General features: G+C 50.6%; 3 protein-coding genes across 5 annotated transcripts in view; 1 reads left to right on the top strand and 2 right to left on the bottom strand.

Annotated features, from left to right (window-relative positions):
* Hers (Histone gene-specific Epigenetic Repressor in late S phase) overlaps positions 1-2,324 on the bottom strand; it is a 46,631-nt gene extending 44,307 nt beyond the window's left edge. The window contains exon 1 of the mRNA XM_036819966.3: positions 1,920-2,324. The gene's annotated coding sequence lies outside the window, so the exon portion shown is untranslated. The remainder of the gene's footprint in view (positions 1-1,919) is intronic.
* A 1,323-nt stretch (positions 2,325-3,647) lies between these two features.
* Positions 3,648-10,244, top strand: THADA (Thyroid adenoma-associated protein homolog). Of its 3 annotated transcripts, XM_017086997.4 has the most exons (7): positions 3,653-3,906; positions 3,973-4,150; positions 4,228-4,512; positions 4,590-5,422; positions 5,489-7,731; positions 8,062-8,226; positions 8,295-10,244. In XM_017086997.4, the coding sequence occupies exons 1-7, from the start codon at positions 3,798-3,800 to the stop codon at positions 9,750-9,752; spliced, it is 5,271 nt and encodes a 1,756-aa protein (XP_016942486.2). In that variant the 5' UTR covers positions 3,653-3,797; the 3' UTR covers positions 9,753-10,244. The 3 variants fall into 3 exon arrangements, with proteins under 3 accessions (XP_016942487.2, XP_016942486.2, XP_065724265.2); XM_065868193.2 differs by lacking the exon at positions 3,653-3,906 and having other exon boundaries at positions 4,015-4,155; XM_017086998.4 differs by lacking the exons at positions 4,590-5,422; positions 5,489-7,731; positions 8,062-8,226; positions 8,295-10,244 and having other exon boundaries at positions 3,648-3,906; positions 3,973-4,155; positions 4,228-4,496.
* A 745-nt stretch (positions 10,245-10,989) lies between these two features.
* On the bottom strand, positions 10,990-18,227 carry Nup205 (nuclear pore complex protein Nup205). Its single transcript, XM_017086874.4, has 11 exons — positions 18,071-18,227; positions 17,846-17,991; positions 17,451-17,774; positions 17,278-17,379; positions 16,558-17,120; positions 15,915-16,433; positions 14,302-15,853; positions 12,866-14,235; positions 11,746-12,807; positions 11,529-11,686; positions 10,990-11,466 (listed from the first exon to the last, which is right to left on the bottom strand). The coding sequence occupies exons 1-11, from the start codon at positions 18,075-18,077 to the stop codon at positions 11,054-11,056; spliced, it is 6,216 nt and encodes a 2,071-aa protein (XP_016942363.3). The 5' UTR covers positions 18,078-18,227; the 3' UTR covers positions 10,990-11,053.
* Between the last annotated feature and the right edge of the window lie 134 nt (positions 18,228-18,361).

Raw genomic sequence — 18,361 nt, 5'->3', positions numbered from 1 at the left:
ATCAAACTGATACAGCTCGTATAAAAATAGAATTGATACAGAATTTCAGCAAAATAATCAGCATATCTTATCTATGTTTTTTTTCTCGGTGTAAGAGAGAAATTCCATTACCATCCCACCTTCACTTTTAGCTCTTCACTTTCCATTCCAACAAACCCCCCACCTTTATTTTTTGTATACATGCATTTTTTCCCCCAATTCAGTTCAAGTGGCCGCACGTGACAAACAATGAAAACGCCAGCTACAGGAAAGATGGGAGAATTTCTGGGGATGCACCCAGTTCTACCTATCGGTAGACAATAACATACGCTGATCACTCGCTGTGTCTCAAATAATAAATGTGTACTCATTTTTGTTAAAATTAGACAATACTAGTTTATAAACTAAAATAAGGAATAAAGAAAAAACTTAAATGAAATCATTTGAAAATAGTCAGAAGGCGATGCAAGGACTTCATTTTATATATTTGTATTCTTGAAAGGCTGACTGTTTTTAGGTTTAAAACTGTTAGGGTCCGTTTTCCCTTGAAAGCGTATGGAAATTTAGCGTTTAGAGCGAATTTAAAGTTTAACATGCGGACAAAAAAACGGACCTGAGAGTCAATTATTTCGTTGTTAGGGACAAACTTATTTAAAAGGGAAAAAAGACGATTTGCTTGCTTTACTATCGTTAAGTAACTGATAAAAACATTCGTAGTCAAACTCTCAATATTTTGAAACTTAGTATCGGCCTGCACTGCCGACCATGTATGCATTAGGGAGTTTCATAGGGGTTTCAAAACAAAGTTATTTTTATATTTTTTTTAATTTGCTTAATTAAACCCCCATAACTTTAAATCGATCGGAAGATCGGATTTAGAAGATGTAGAAGTTTGAAGTTATGTATTTTAGGTCGTTTGGCTGGCGTAACTTATTTCAATAGCGAATTTTCTGGAGAGCCGGTGGACACCTAAACTCAAAGGGATCTGAGTCGATTTTTAAATGTTGTACGTACATACACATATTTTGCTTATTTTGTTACGATATTCTGAAAATTGCCAACAATTAAATTTAAAGAAATTTTTGTCTAGAAAAAAAATATATACCGAAGGACCTTCCCATTCAAAAATCATAACAAATACATAAAAGCAAAAAGATGTCTGAAAAAAATGTTGTGGGCAAAAGTTAAAAAGTACAGACATTCACAAAAAATGTTACTTATTCAATGGGTACTTAATGGATGAATAGATGTTGTATATCATTCAAATTCCATTGATGCTTAAACTCACATAACGTAAGTTCAAATTATGAGTAGATTAAACTTTAAGTTTTGTCAAAATAGTTTTTGCCTCCATTATAAATAGACATAGGCTCTAAGTATTATCCAAAGATAAAGACTAAATCGTAATACCCTAATAGGATTAATTTCGTGAGACAATTTGGAAAATCAGCATAACTTTGTTGTCTTTTATGAAAATATAGCAGCAGTATTAAGCATACATAGTGAACTTAGAAAAACTTATTTTAACCGCACGGGATTTGATACTTTAGAGCTCTTTAAACACCTTAGTGATTTTTTTAATTCATTTATTTTGTTTAATATGCTTTATAAATCAAATAAAATGGTATTTTCACTTGTAAGCAATAAACCTTATTGTCCAATTGGGTGAATAGTGAATAAAAATGTTTCGTTAACATTACCTTTTGGAAACTCTGAACAAAAATACAAATGCTCCTTTTTTTTTAATTTGGTCGGGTAATATTTAAGAATAAATTCAAAAATGTTGGAAAATTGAGCAGATTGAAAGTATCTAAATATCCATTTCCCTTACCAAGTGATCACTGTATTTTCTCCCACTGCGCCCACCCTTCTCCTCCCTTTCCACTGGTCGCTCGATTTTAAGTTTTTTTGGGAACCGTTAGAAAGCCCAAGTCACTCACCTCTCGCTCGCACCGTTGGTGGCGCTCGCTTGCCGTCCCGCTCGCTCTCACTGCGCTTTGGCCGCTGGTCTGCTGCAACTGCAGCTACTGCAACAACAACAACCACTGGGGGAACGGGAACTGCAACTGCATGTGCAACAAAAACAACGACAACTGCAACATGCATGGGGAGAATGGCCAGCGGAGGGCACGTAAATCCGTTGGCCGCCCATCTGCCGACCTTTAATTTACGCCTTTCCTTGTCTTTTATACAGTTGTTTTGTTTGTTTTTGATTTTTTACTTATTTACTTGTTCTTGCCCACTATTATTTATGATTTTTTGTTTGTTGTTGCTTCGCCACTTTGTGGTGGCGTTTGTTGTTTTTATTTCTGCCGATCGGTTTTCACTCGAAATTTGTGCGGTGCCTAAAAGATTGAATGGGTGTGAGTGTGTGAGTGGGAGGGGGTGGGGAAAAACATAAACATAAACATTTTATACACATTTCGTCATAAAACTGAGAGGCGCATACACACACAGACACACTTGCACTCGCACTCGCGGTGTATCAACAAAAGAAAAGCCTCTCTCTCTCCCTCTCTCTTTTGCACAAAAAAAACACGAACGTGAGTACGCACGCACACACACAGATAACCAGGTGGATTTCTCCGAATTTTCATTTATGATTTTTGGGCTTTTGCATTCAATGTTATCTGTAGTTTTAAGATAAGTTACAAGAAAACGAGGAAAAACACTTTTACGAACCCTCCCCCTCTCACGCACACAAATCCACTACACCTTACACCCCACACACGCACACACATTCACACAGCGAGCGTTTGGCGTGCGAAAACATGATGCGAACATTTCCTATTGGAAACCAATAATGTTTTCCATCCGGGATCGATAACATCGCGCCCAAAATCAATGAAAACATCAAAACGTAGGGCTCACTCAATAAACAAATCACAGGAAAAAAAATAAATAACCCAACCAGTGTGACCGCGGAATTATCAATCAATTATACCGTCCGCCGTTAAGAAATATACTTTTAATACCAGATTTACTTTTACAAATATTCCAAAAATATTCCAAACGGTCACTCTAAGTAAATCGAGTTCAACAGAATTTTATCGATATTTCACAGAACTATCGATAGGCACGATTAAATGGAGGGTGTACTCGCTAATAAGTCTACACATAAAGGTACGGCAACGCTGACGTGGGTTGTGTGCTCGCTTAAGCTATAAGTGTTCTCAAGTGGCAGTACCGGAAATAAGGGAAATTTTTTATGGTTGGGATGGTGTCCTGGCTAAGTTAAGTGTGAGCACTCGCTAACGGAGAACAGTGTACTAAATATCGATAGAATATGTGCGATGCTTTCGATTTGTTATCGGAATTTGTAAGGGCAACTATTAAAAAAATGTGTAACTGCTTTTTTTATTTATTTTTGGGTTTTTCAGGTGCCATAGGTTCATATATTTTCCTCAACAATGCAAACAAACAAAAGAAGTTTGTCGAGATTGTTCATTTGGCACAAACACACCAAAAGTTTGAATTTTGTAAAATTCACTCGCGAAATCTGGTATTTTTCTGGTATTTCCTTAGCTCGTCTGAGTACCGCGCTAAAAAACAGAACCGGCGAAAAGCTTTAGCCTACTATTTGCCTCTCGCTCACTCCTATGGCTAGCTGCCGGTGAGTACTAGGCTATATCGATAACAATTTCATCGGAAATCATTGTACGACAATTAACATTTTATATTGCTTAAAACAACTCCTAACTTGTGTCTTATTTCAGTCATAGGCCGTGGCGTTTACCCGTTTACCCGGGACTGCCAAAGATATCTTCCCCCAATTTTTTTGGTCTGGAAGTAATTTAATACACAAAAAAGAAAGAAATATGAACGATCTGAACCTGCGCGTGGCCGCCTTGAAATTGTGTGCGCATCCTAAGCGATTTGCCGAGCTGCGCGACGCCCTCGTTCCGCTGCCCAAGCGATGGAATTCAGGTGAGTTGTGGGTTACTTCGTAGCCACCAGTTGATGAGCACATGTTTACGCCTCCATCGTTCCCAGCTCCCCAGGAATATGTGCGCCAGTTTGCGACGGCCAAGAGCAGTGCGGAACAGGTCCTGGTGGTCAAGGACATCTTCTTCAAGGATCAGCAGCAGGATCATGAGGAAGTGGCTCGCTTCCTGGCCGATCTCCTGCTGGCCAGTCCGCTTAAGCACGCCGTGCGCAACCAGCTGACCAAGTACGGTGAGCCCTCGGCGACACAAACCATGCAATCCAACTTTATCCATCTGGGTAATCGACATTCTATCCACCTAGACTCTTCTCGGACAATGCCCTGGCCAAACAGGATGCAAAACGGCTACACGGGCACTCGAAGGAGCAGTTGCTGGAGGCACTGCAACAGTCCCTCGGCGAGATGGCCCAAAGTCTGACGGGGATCAGCCCGGCCGCTCTGAGCCACGATCGCACAAACGACGTTTTCGTGTCCGCCAATGCCTGTCTGCAAAACTTCCCCTTCGGACGCGAGGCCCTGGGCCACCAGGTGCATCTATTTGCGCCCATACTGCCCGCCGCATTGAAACGCTACTGGGCGGACATTAGGTGGGTTCCGCCGCCTGGACGAGCCTTTCCAAGCCAATCAAAGCCCCAACTTAATGAATCCCTCCTTCCCGAAACAGTGATCCCTCGCTGGAACTCTCGCCGACACGTCGCAACGAGCTCTACCTGTACGTGCAGAATGCGCTACGATTCCTGGTTAGCCTGCTCTCCGAGTGGAGCGACCAGTTACACCTATGCGATGGCCAAAGGTTGCTAGGCTCAGCGGATGTGGTGGCCCAGAAGGTGGCTCGCCACGTGGACACTCCATGGGATGTACGCTCCATAGCCGGCCTGCTAATCGGTCACCTGGCACGTTTCTCGGGTAAATTCAAGGAGTACATCGCAGAGTGCTCGAGGCCACAGGCGGAACAGGATCTTCCTGTCCAGACGGCCGCCCTGCTCGTTCTGCGGCGCACCGATTACACGGATTACGCTCCACAGGCACTGGCCATTCTGAAGACGATCGTGAGCGTGGGCGAGCGCGAGAGCAGCGTGAGCAACCTGCTCGTCTTTCTGTCCAAACACCTGTTCATCTACTCCAAATCGCTGGGTGAGTTCCAGGCCCTTCTGTCCGATGAACAGGAGATCGTTTATCAGCAGATCCTGGCCGAATTGCAAGTGTTTGCCCTGGAGAACATTTCCAATGCCACGGACTCGGTGCGCCACATGAGCAGCGCACTGCTCCGCCAGGTGCTACAGCACGCCCAGGATGCTGGTCGTGAGGAGCTCTTCCAGGTGGTCTATCGTCAGTTTGAAGGTCGTGCCGCTCCACTCAGTGCCAGCTGCCTAGCGCTGGAGCAGCTCGTCGCGGTGGCGGGAGTGGGCCGATGCATTGACAACTGTCCCTCGCTGTTTGGTGTCATCTTCCCGCGCTTTCTGGGCTGCGAGGACAGCGTGGATGCCCTGTTCAAAGGTGAGCGTTCTGAACCTCGAAATCCTAACCCCTTTAATCATGTTCATCATTGAATCCTCCCTTTAGCTATGATGGTGTCTGCCCACAAGACGCAGCCCCTCGCCGAGTGGCACAGCCTGTGGTTCGGCCAACTTCTGGCGGCGATTCAGGTGCCGGAGAAGCGGCGATCGGTCATCGAACAACTGCTCACACAGGCGGTCCAACTGGAGCCCCAGACACTGGCCAACGTGCTCCTCCGCGACGCTCGGCTGCCACTCAGCACCAAGCTGGCGGCGATTCTCAGCGTGAGGCAGCTCAGCGTGAAACGACAGGAGCTACTGCGGGACCTAAAGGAGGATATGGACCAGGCCTTGCTCGGACTAGACGACCACACGCGCCTCTTGGCGCTGCGGTTCGTGGTGGAGACGCCGCGTCCCAGCGAACACTTGACCACGGCCGAGGCGGAGGCCATTAGTCTGTATCTGCGCCACAATGCCAATAATCCGAGCGCCCATCTGCGTCAGCTGGGCTACGGCCTGCTGCAGAAGGCTTTGAGGAGGATCCATCTCGGCCTGGCCGAGCACCAGAAGCGTCCCACGCCGGCGGGCGAGGAGTTGCTCCGGCTGCTGATCCGCCTAACCGGCGATCTCTCGCGCAATCTGTTTCCCACAGCTAACTACGGACGACGCTGGTTGTCGCTGCACTTGCTCCGCGATTGCGTGGAGCTAAGTCGCAAGTTGCTGCTGAAAATCGGCGAGGAGCAACTGCCTGCGGAAGCACTGTCGAATTTGGAGCACTGTCTGGCCGACAGCTACGAGCAGAACAAGGTCCTGGCCGCCCAGCTGCTGGAGTCGCTTCAATCCCGTTCCCGCTTTCAGCCGGATGAGATAATCGGGCTGCTGCTATCGCTGAGGCCACCGGATTCGGCCACCGGGGCCTTCCAGTTGCAGGTCTACTGTCGAGCCAAGGAGGTGGAGCATGACTTGCCCCTGCCAATGAACGCGGAAGGATCTACGCATGAGCCAAGGACCTACAGGGCACTGCAGTGGTGCCTGGATCATTTGAGGGAGGGTTTATGCCTCGCTCAACAAGACCTTGCCGAGGCAGCCAAGCTGAACCCCTTGTACGGATTGCTTTTTGCCAGCCGGCATCTGCTCCAGCAACTCAATCTCAAGCAACTGGCAAAGGAACACTCGTGGAAGCGGTACATTGGGGAGCTGGTGACCATTTGCCTGGAAGTCAGCCGTGTGGTGCTGCCTGTGGTCAGTAGCGCCTCGCCCGAGGGCCACTTGCCCATCACCCGCGACCAGGAGACGGACCAGCCGCTGACCAACGTGCTCAGCCGCCGTCTGCCCAGTGAGGCACTGCAGCAGGTGCGAACCACGCCCCAGATGGTGCTCCTCTGTGCCTGGCGCAGCATTAAGGAGGTGTGCCTGATCTTGGGTGAGCTGGTTCAGCGGGCGCCACTGGAAGAGGAGCAGCAGGAGCAGGGTGACTTCTTGCTTAGCAGTGGCCAGCTGGAGACCATTGGGGAGCAGTTCCTTCTTCTGCTGGCAGAGACCAAGCATCGCGGCGCCTTCGAGCAGGCCTATGTGGGATTCACGATGTTGTGTCGGCGCTTCTGGCACAGCGATTCAGTGCGTCTCAACCAGCTGCCCGGCCAGTGGGTGAGCGAGGCTATGGCGATGGTCAGCGGTGAGGAGGTTCGTAAAGGGGCCCGTCTGTGCTCCACGCGCCGCAGTGCTGGCATGCCTTTCATGCTGCAGGCGCTGATCTGCACGGAACTCAAGCTGGGCACCCATGCCACCCTCCACCGCTGCATGCACCGGTTGCTCGAGGTGTGCGAGCGAAGGTCAGCCGGATCGGCCGGTATCACCGCCCGCAGCCACGCCCTCAACATCCTGCGCGCCCTTTTCCGCTGCAGCGAACTGGCCGAACTGGTCACCGAGTTCATTGCCCGGGGTATCCAGTGCGCCCTGGAAGGCCTGCTCCTCGCCGAGGAGTGGGCGGAGCGTAACTGCGCCACCCTGCTGCTCGCCGCCCTGGTCGTCCGCGTCTTTGGAGTGGAGCGGGCACGCCTGGAGACTGGTGAACTTCATGTGCGTAACCGGATGACAGGACGAATCTTCTTCACACGGTATCCGCAGCTCTTTGACTACTTCCACGCCGCCCTGCAGCGAGAGTCGGATCGGATGGACTCGACCGAGGGAGGCAGCGATGCGGAGAACGGAGGCGGGAAGCGTCGACAGGCGGTTCAGCTGGAGGCCATGCTGCTCATGCTTAGCCGCCTGTATCCATCATCGCTGGAGGGCGCCGAGTCCACGTTGAATGTAAGTAGATTAGGGGCTTACTAGATATAAGAGAACTGCACGAGTAAGTCAAAATGACATCGAGGATACGTAGGCATCGCCATTGCTTTTTTATGACTCGTTTTTTATCGTTTACAAAATCAACAGTGAATTCTTCAGAACACAAAAAACCAAAAAGAGTCATGATAACGGATTTTCGAGTCCTGACAAAATCCCTGATAGCTATCTGTCCGATAGAGCCATATAGAGCCTTGATAACTATAACTCGTAGCATCTACCGTGCAGGTCTCCAATTACATATTTATGTTTATGGGTTCCTTCTTTGTATTACATATATTTATTTTCCAACAGTTGAGCGAGTTCGTGCCCTTCCTAATAAAGATCTGCCGCTCCCACGACTTGATGACGCGTGAAAGAGCTGCTTTGGTGGTGGCCAACTTTGTCAGCCAGGAGCAAGCGCTCGCCGAGATCAGGCGCCTCGTCGTGGAACTCAAGGCGCTGCAATTAAAGCTGAAGGTAGGTTGATTTTCTGCCAGCATGTAAACGCTTCTCTACCAAAGCTCTTCAACTATGTATCTTTGCAGAAGGAAAAGGAGGTCTTCATCCTGGACACAAATCTCTTGCACGGACAATTACTACTCCTGCTCCATCTGCACCGCTTGGTTCTCTGGACGAGACCCTCGTTGACGAGAATGCTGCTGCACACACTCGCCGCTCTGGCAGCTCCGATCCTTCAGCGCGACGTGTGTGCGTTCAGTGCGCTGGTAGATGTGATGGTGGCTGCTATGGAGGATGCCGTCGATCCTGGGCTTCTGGATTTCAAGCTTCTACAGGAGATCGGTTCGGTGTACCTACTGGACCATAAGGAGGTCCATAAACGCTGCCAGGAGCAGGGAATCTCCATTCGATTCTACCAGATGTTTGGCCTGCACCTCCACCGATTGCGCAGCATTTCCCAGGGAATAGTGCTGCACATAATCGAGGACCTGTCTGATCCCATCTGGGCCCTGGACGAGCTGAAGGTGGAGCTGTGGCTGTATATCCTGCTACAGAGATCCATGGGACAGGAACACTCGCTGGTTAGCGAGCTAGATATCGAGCACTTCCAATTTGCAGGCGACATACGGCGCTATTACAAGACACTCAGCCCCGAGCTGCGAGAGGAGATCGCCCAGGAGCTGTATCAATCCCAGGCCATCCGCTCCTGCGTACTGCAGATGATGAAAGCCTCGACCAGCGGATGTTGGAGCCTCCAATTGGCCGGAAGGCTAGCTGCCCTGCAACCTCTGCTCAAAGACCCGGGATTGGATTTGAATCGGCTGGTTCAGCGATGCTCAGAGGAATACTCCAGTCACCAGGAGGCGGGACTAGTGCTGGGCCTGAAACGTCTGATCGCAGAAAGGAAAACCCTGGAGCGAAAGCACTGGCCATCACTGCTAAACTACGCCCTGCGCCTAGTTGAACCCGTCCAGCCGGTCTACCTTCGTCATCAGGCTGCGGAACTGTGCGACTTGCTAGCTCGCAGCCACTTAAAGGACCAACTGGGCTTGGGAGTCGCAAACGTGGACGTTGAGGTGGTCGGTCGTTTTATAAAACTGGTGCTGCTCCTGCTACTGGATGAGGCGGAGTGGGTACGTCACAAGGCTGCCCAGCTGGTGTGCAGTGCAGGTTTTAGGAGCGAGGGCCAACAGGAGCAGGGATCCAAGGCTAAGGATATTTTGCCCAGTGCCCTGACTCCGGAGTTCCTAAAAGTGGTATTGGCAAAACTGGAGAATCAGGCCGACAAACCCGACTTTCTCCTGCGACTCTTCCATCTCATCGCTGAGCCTTTCCTGGCCTCTGAAGCGAAGGATTCCGAGCTGAACATTGATGAAGACGGGGATGTCGAGGTGTTCGACAAGCAGGAGATCAACCTGTACTGCGAGCCGCTGCTGGTTCTCTGCGAGTTGTCCGCTGCGTTTCGATCGCAGTTTGGAAAAAGCCAAGAGCTGATGGCTGCCATTAAAGGCCTGGGACTTCCTGCGGATTTAGTTCCTAATTAGGTCCCTGAAATTAGTCATCCATGATCATTTGATGTTTACAATTAAAAAATGTGCTATAGTTCATAAAATGTTCAATGTTCAATTGCATATAAATTGAATCTTTGTTTAAGCTGATGTAAAAATTACATTTTATGTATTACACTATGATTACTGCCACGTTTTCTAGTTAGGAAATATTATATTATGTAGACACAATTTATATATAAGGAAGGACTGCTTTGAATTGCATTTTTAAATTCAATTTAAGAAAGTAAATAAATAAATATCAACTGCCCTTCATTATCCCAACATAGATTAAAAACCTTCCCCACAGACAACCCAATCAACTTTATTGTAAACCCAACAAACGAAAATATTAAAAAAACTATCACCTTCCTTAAAAACAACAAAACACACTCATAAAATATAAAAGCTAAAGCTCAACCATTGTTGGCCATAAGTAAAATTAAACATCTTTGTCCAAACCCTTAAAAACAAAAAACACACATAAAATATAAAAGCTAAAGCTCAACCACTGTTGGCCATAAGTAAAATTAAACATCTTTGTCCAAACCCAACAAATGAAAATATATAGCAAATCACTCCCTTCCCTAAAAACAACAAAACACCCCCATAAAATATAAAAACTCAACCACTGTTAGCCATAAGTAAAATTAAACATCTTTGTTTAAACCCAACAAATCAAAATATATAACAAATAAAATATAAAAGCTCAACCACTGTTAGCCATAAGTAAAATTAAGCATTTTTGTTACCTCAGACGAGCTGAAATCCTTAGTCGCTGAAGCTCTATTTACTAGTTAGCTTTTAGTTTTTAACTTTAAGTCAATTGTATATAAATAGAAAAATAAACATAAATAAATAAATAGCTGAATGTGAACAAAAAAAAACAAATTTTTCGACCATTCCTACATAATATAGTCGCCAGAATCAAGATCGACTTGTCTAGTGATGCTGATCAATAATATATATACTTTATAGGGTCGGAAGTGTCTCCTTCACTGCGTTGAAAGGGTATACTAATCACAGAAAAGGATGGTAATAATTAGATTGGCGAGAAATATCGCTCAGAAAATATTCAGTTTCTAAAAAGGAACTCTATTATCTGTATTTGTAGGATAAAAAACCAATCGGAGTCCTGAACTAGAAAGAGACAGAATTAGAGAGGAGCCTGAAGTTAGCTTCACTGCGTTCAAATTCATTGACTATTATTGCAATACCCTTCTTAAAAATCGGCTTTCGTTTAGAAAAATCAACATACATTTTTATTTGAATCATTAAACTAAAATCGCGGTCCGCGCCTACGAGATGAACGTGGAATTGTCGCCATTGGCAGTGACTGGAGCGAACTGGACGAGCGCCTTGATCCGGCGCAGCAGAGAGGCATTAAAGCCTTTGCACTTGACCGAGTAGTCCTCGCTGGCCGTGATTAGCTGAGTGCAGAAGGTCTCGTTGAAGGTGGAGATGAGCAGCTGTTTGAGCTGCAGGATCTCGTCCTGCGAAGCATTCAGCACGGACACATTGTTGCCGTTGTCCAGGAGGCTCTCGTTGATGGCGTTGCGATTCTCATTGGCGTAGACGACGGCGTTGCGCAGGTAGAAGTCCAGGTGGATCCACAGCAGATACAGATTCTGCTCGGCGATGAAGACGGCCTGCATCAGTTCGCTGCGCTTCTCGTTGTGCCGCTGGCTCAGGTCCACATAGCTTTGTTTGCCTGTGAAAAAAAACAAAATGATGAGTTTGGGAACAGATTAAGCATAGGACAGGAACACTCACCGCTGGGACCGAAGCTGATGTTGGGCAGAGACGCGCGTTGCTGGAGCAGATTGTCGGCGATCGACTTCTGCGAGAGGTAGTAGCCAATGGAGCCCTTCAGCTGGTTGAGGATTGTGTGCATAATGGCCGTCAGCTTCTTGCTGTCCATTTTGCCAGTGCTTCAAGGAGATGAAAAAGTAATATTTATATATGTATAACCAAGCCGATTGGGACTTACAGTGGCGTCACATCGTTGATCATGGTGGTCAGCAAGTACTTGGAGGTCATGCTGTCCTTGACATGGCTGGTGACCGCATTGCGGCAGTATAGCGATAGGTTGGCGGCGATGTCCAGGAAATACTTGACGCGCAGCGTTTTCGAGCTCTCGGCCGGCTCGCTGTGGTCCTGATCCTGCTGCAGCATGCGCCTAATGGTGAGCTCACTGACGGAGAAGCGTCCAAAGACGACGATCATTAGCTGCTGCAGTCGACCCAGACGGTTGCGCAGCTCCAGGTCGTTCTGCACGTCCAGGCTGTCCTCCAACGTGGTCACCTCGTGCGTGGTGGTGCGGGCAAACAGATTGGTAATGACTGCCAGCTGCTGCAGGTGGCCCAGATCCATGAAGGGAGTGGCCGTTCGCAGCATCGCCTCTACCATGTCGATATGGGCAAACAGGAAGTTGAGAACCTGCAGGGCGGCGGAATTGTTTCGCGATCCCAACGAGTTGACAATGGCATCGCAGAGGGCCAATGCTGGCAAAAGGATCGCCCGGAAGCGCTCGTCGACTGCCGGCAGGAAAGACTGCGGCTCGTTGCGTTTCAGCTCGGTGCCCTTCAGGTCAGGCTGCAGGTCGTAGACCCGCATATTCGACAGCACGCCCAGTGCTCGCTCGGCCAAGATCATGCGGGCGCCCAGGGCTGTGTTCGCCATCCGCGTGAGGAAGGCCATCCGCGACTCGTAGACGTAGAGTGGTCTCAGGTGATCGGGCACCGGTTGCAGAATCGCGCACAGCGACTCACTGGACTTGCCCAGGCTGTCCAGAATGTGCTTTAGGTAGCCTCGCGTGGCCACAAAGTCGCAGAGCGTGCTTACCGCATGCAGCTCGGAGATCATGTCCAGGCAGGCCAGTGCTAGCATCCGGCACACGTCGTGCCCGGTCACCGCGTCGTGGCAGATGGTGTCGATCATCTTTTCGCCAAACGTTGCGATCACGTCCGCAGCCATGGCCTTCAGCCGCTGGCGGTCGTCGCGCCGCAGCTCTATGTTGTTTATCCCTGAGCTCTCCTGGCGGGATGTGACCCTGTAATTGAATGCGAAATTAGTGGCAAACTTTAGGTGACGCATGGGAAGGCACTTACGATTCCTGGTACTCCAGCTGTTCGTCGGAGCGAAGTCGCTTCGCAATCCGCAGACAGTTCAGCAGGGCACTGTACAAATTGATGCGCAGCTTCTGCGACTTCACCTCGCTGATCATGATCCACTCGACGAGGCTCTTGAGAATGAACCGCAGATTGCTGCTGTTGGCACCGGCCTCCCTTCCTCCATCTGAGCCATTAGCCAGACCGTTGCCGAGGCTCCTATGTCCCAGACTCAGCTTGGCCGCCTGGGATTCGATGCCGTTCCCGTTCGTCAGAGACTCGTCGTTGGCCTGATCCTCAGTGCGCTGGTCCTCCACCTGGTAGCAGCAGTAGCGCAGATTGGCCAGCAGCAGCAGCACCGTCTCGCTGACCTGAATGGAGATCTCGATGATTGGCTGGATAGGCTGCACCTTGATCAGGATCTTCTCGATGATGTCGATAATATGCTGGCGCCGCAACGTCACTGGCAGCACGGCCTCGGGCATGCTGCTGAAGAGCACCTGCACCAGTTGGCCCCATGCTTCCATGAAGGCCAGAGTGGCGCAGCGCTGGGTCCGCACCCGGTTGAGGCTCACGGCGTGCTTCAGCAACAATGTGATCTCCGTGGAGATGGCCTTCCGCTGCCCGCTGACTATGGTGCTCTGTACCATGCGCAGTTCGTCGTGCAGGATGTCGTGCAGCTTGCGCACGTTGATCAAGTTCGCCGAGGAATTTGTTCCAGATTCGGCGGCGGACTCGCAGTCTCGTAGCAGTTGAGCGGTCAGCTGCGTGTCAAAGAACTCCAGTTGCGGGTGAGTCAAGGTGTCGACCTCCAGGACAAGGCAATCGAGCAGTCGGTTGGCATGCAGCCCCTGCGACGTCTCCTGGAGCAGTGCCGGCTTCAGGGCGCTGGACCCAGTTCCTGGGGCTCCGCCAGGTCCCGAGCCCGATCCCGATCCAGAACCATTTATCGATCCTCCGCCCGGCAACAGATCCATGGCGAAGAAGGGCGCCGACGGAGTCATCAGGCTGTGACCGAGTTCCATCGGCAAGCCATGCGCTGAGCGCTGTGCCTCCGATCCGTTGCCCATCAGCAATATGTCGCACAACAGGTTGTAGCGCGTTGTCTGGCCATGTGTGGCAGCCAACTTGACATCGATGGACACGCAGTTGAGCAGGTGACTCATAGCGTGCAGCACATGATCCTCGCGGTGCTGCCGAAAGGGAAGGGAGTTGAGGTGCCGCAGCAGGAAGTCGTTGCAAGTCAGGCGGAAGTAGCGAAGAATCGTCTCCGTCGTGCGGCGGTTGGCGCAGAGTCCGTGGAACAGGTGGTAGATGCGCTCCACGATGTTCGCCGTGTGCTCGCAGTACTCCTCGCTGTGTCGTTGTTGCTGTAAACATAGAAGGCAAAAGGATTAATTAAGAAAACCACCTATCGTCAAATGGATTGAACCCACCTCCAGGTACTTTTCCAGCAGCAACACCAAGGAGTTAACGCACGAGCAGTGCATTTCTATGCCCAGGTGCTGCTTCTCATTGGCCATAAAGTCGCGCAGCACGTCCACGCCAAGCAGAAAGTAGACAAAATTAGGCAACTGCTGGCTGAGATTCACCTCGAACATCTGGACGATTGCCTCTTTCAGCTGCAGCTCGATACGCGCCGGCTTGCGCTCCAGTGCGGCCTCTTCTATGTTCAGTTCTATTCGTGAATCCGATGTAGGATCCTCCCGTTCCCTAATCCGCTCCCGTTCCCTGTCGACATCCTCGCCGAAGCCTAGGAACGGCACATGATCGTTGAGGGCCAGCTGGTCGAGTAGCTCGTCACTATGCTTTGCCACGCCCACATCCATCTCGAGGCACTCGACGAATCCCTGCCGGATCTCAAGCTTCTCGTTGCTGCCCTGAGCGTACATGCTGAGGATCTGGGCGGAGACGTTCGGCAGCTGGGTTACCGCACTCAGGATCTTGACGGCGGCCAGTGAGTGACGCGGCAGCCAGCTGTTGTAGGTCACAAACTTGACGATGTTTAGCACGTGGTCGGGCTTGCGGCTACGCGGATTCAGGTCCAGGAGCATGCGATTCAGTCCGGACAGCATGATGGGACAGTTGGCCGCCGAATGGGTCTCGAAGAAGGCGTTCTGCTTGGCCAGCGCGGCTTCGAGCAGCAGCAGGGCGTACAGGGAGCACTCCTCGAGCAGTTCTTTGCCGTGGAAGCGGTTGTAGTCGTCCAGCCTCTCACGCGCCTCCTCCACGATGCGTAGTATAAGTTGCAGCATATTGGACTTGACCTGCAGCTGCATCATTACGTGAAAGCCAGGATAGGGATGCTCGTCGCGCGCCTCCTGGAAGTCGGAGGCCCGAGGGCGGTAGGTGGCCAGCAGATAGTACAGCAGTTTCAGGCACTGGGCGCCCACCTGCCACTTCTCGGCGGGATCCTTGTACGCCCGATTGTAGAACTTGAGCAGCACAGACTCTAGTACAAAATTGAGGTAGGCATCGTAGCCGGGCTTTCGCGGACCCACGCCCAGACTCTTTGGCATATGTCCGGTCATAAGTGTGTAAAGCAGCTGCAGAATGCCACGGGTCAGTTTGTACTGCTCCAGGCGACTCTCGTTCTGATCGATCTCCTCCGCGAGACTGCACTGGCCGTAGTTGCTCGACACCGGGACGGTGGGTATGATCTGCGAGTCCTCCAGATGGAACCAGATGGCGCGTGCCGTCTCCTTGGATTTTGCTAGGGCGGCCAGCGTGAAGAGGATCTCCGCCTTAAGCAGCAGCGGCGTGGAGCAGGCCACCAAGCCCAGCAGCACCTGTGGCGGCTGCCAGTTGGCCTGCTCACAGATCATAATGCGCGAGATCTCGTCGTGCTCGGCCACAGCCTGAATAATGCCCATGACGGCCACCAGATGCTCCGCTTCCCTTTGAGTGATGATCCTTGGTGTCGACCGACTCCGGTAGATGGTCTCGCCGCCTGTGGTGATGCTGGTGTTGAAGTCGTTACGCATCAAACTGGATAAATTAAACAGTATCGTTAGAAGAATGCGGAGATCCCTAGTATATAAGCACATACTTGTAGTAGTTCGCCAGCGTCGTAAAAAAGTGATCCCAACTGACTGCATAGGTGCCAGTGGTCACCTGGGCCAGCTTTAGCATGTTGAAGGCGCAGCGCGCAGAGAACTCGGTGCGCGTGAGGCCGGATATCATCTTGAGGTAGGATTTATATAGGGTCTGAGGTAGCAGCTCGCTGGCCAAGCTAATAAACTTAAACAGGGACACCGAACGCGAGGTGTTCTTGAACGCTGTGGGCAGTATGACCCCGAATGTTGAGCCCGTGGGATCACTCGGGCCCCAGTACTCGTTGCAGAGCTTTATGCTGACCCGCGGATCGCCGTACAGCTTGGCCACGCACAGCATTAGCAGCTCGAAGTTGGAGTCCAGGTTCGGCGGCGGTTCGAGCCCTTCGTTCAGGAAGCTGATCACCGTGCGTGCCGACTCGTCCGCCCGACCGCGCAGCTCCGACACCTTGGCGTGCATGAAGTCGATAAAGTCCGTGATGAGCAAGTGCACGCGGCGGTAGAAGAACTCGGTGCTACAGGAAAAGATGATGGAACGGTTAGTGAACAGTCAGATTTATATTTGATTCTTAATCTTAACAAGAATCACTATGCAACTGTGTATCTTTTGGGTTTGGGACATTAGTTGGCAATACTTACTTGTAGACAAGATCCTTTTCGAGCAGCAGGCGGTAGAAGAAACCAAATACCTGGGCTCCCAGAGCCTCGTCGATGAGGATCTCATCACGATTGATGGCCGACAGGGCGGCGGCCTGCAGCTGGCCGGGGGCATGTCGCAGGCTGGCCAGTGTCAACCCAAAGCTGTAGGTGATGATGGCGTCCAGGCGCGGGGCTTGCCAGCTGCTCTGAGCGTACAGAGCCTCCAGGAAGCCCTTGGCGAACTCCGGATCGCTGAGGATCGGCAGGCGGGCTGTGTGCGGATTGATATACTCGCTGACCAGCAGCACCGAAGTGTCGTACGCGTACAGCAGGGCCATCAGCATGATCAGGGTCACGTCGTCGATGTTGCCGTCCGCGTCGTTGGTCTTTCGGGCGGCCAGCTGCTGCAAAAGCCGGATGGCAATGGATCGCGGCAGGCCGCGCTGGGCTGACCAGTGGAACAGGGCCATGGCCACTGCCCGTTGAATGTCCTCGTACAGGCCGAGCACCTGGTTTTGGTGCTTCTTGGAGCCGAATGCGCGGTTTTTGGTCAGCAGTATGCACTGGAAAGAATTGAAATGATTGGTAGACCTATTAATTTGGGTATAGTTATATATGTAAATGGGGAACAAGATTTCATTTCTGATGAAATTCAGAGGTGGCACAAAAAAATGGTTAATGAAAAGGATTGAGGGGTCCTATATAGGAACACAAACTCACCTCCTTGTCCACATCCATCTCTTCGAGCAGCTCCAGCAGGCGTCCCAGTATGTTGGAGTCCTCTACGAGACTCTGGACGTAGTTGGTGATCAGGCAGGTGATCTGTTTGGAAGATGAAAGACAACCCGATTTAGTGAATCCGGAACTGTGTATATCCCAATCTAAAAACCCACCTCCCTGGGCAGCTCTGTACTCCAGGAAACGCCGCTGACCGTCTGGAACATGTCGCGCAGGGCGCAACTGATGGCCTTCCTGCCGTCGTAATAGAGAAGCACCGCCACCAGGCCCCTGGGCAGACCTGGGTGATGCATCTGCTGCCGCTGGGCGGTGCAGAGCAGCTCCACGGCGAACACCTCGTCCAGGTCGAACATGTCAGCGAGGATGAGGGCCTCGTCGACCAGGTCCTGTGAGAGTTTTATCTTCCGGGATTGTCCCGGCAGCGGGATGCCCTCGTTCAGAGCATTCCTCAGGTGGCTGCGGCTCTTTTCGCTCTTGGCCTGCCAAGAATAAGAGTTGCAAGGATTAGTTACCTGGTTCAGCTTAGTGGAACACCTAGGACTCTACCCACCGGATTGCGCAGGAAGTTGGTGAAGCTGTGCTTGTACTTTTTGAGGCACAGCTCCAGATCCGTGATGACGCCACTGGGATTGGCCACCGTCGCCTGGAAAACGGTGTACAGATGCTTGTACGGCGTCCACATGTCCTCGGTTACACCTGTGGCCGGCGGAAAAGGGTTGTATTGGGCGCAATTGAAGGTTGCCCAGTGATTGGGCGATTGGGAAGCCTCACTCACCATCCATTTCACTTGGTTTCGCAGTTCTCGTTCAGAATGGCAATAAAACGCGGCAAGTTTGCTTCGGTTGCGACAAGGCGCCGGCTGCCAGGGATGGGTACTTGTGTTTGGTTTTCCCGTCCGGCAACCCTGACAGTTAGCGGAGACAGCCTCCTGGCGATGTGGATAATTTGGATGATGTCGACCATTTTAGGTGTTATCGATACGTGATCGTTTATATTTATACTTTTTAAAATAATTGAAAATGTTCAAAGTTAGCGTGGAATTTATGTATTTAATATTTAGTATTTA

Source organism: Drosophila suzukii, chromosome X (assembly GCF_043229965.1).
Source record: "Drosophila suzukii chromosome X, CBGP_Dsuzu_IsoJpt1.0, whole genome shotgun sequence".
NCBI classification, from domain to species: Eukaryota; Metazoa; Arthropoda; class Insecta; order Diptera; family Drosophilidae; genus Drosophila; species Drosophila suzukii.
Note: the sequence above shows the minus strand (reverse complement) of the source record. Positions and strands in the feature narration are given on the sequence as shown.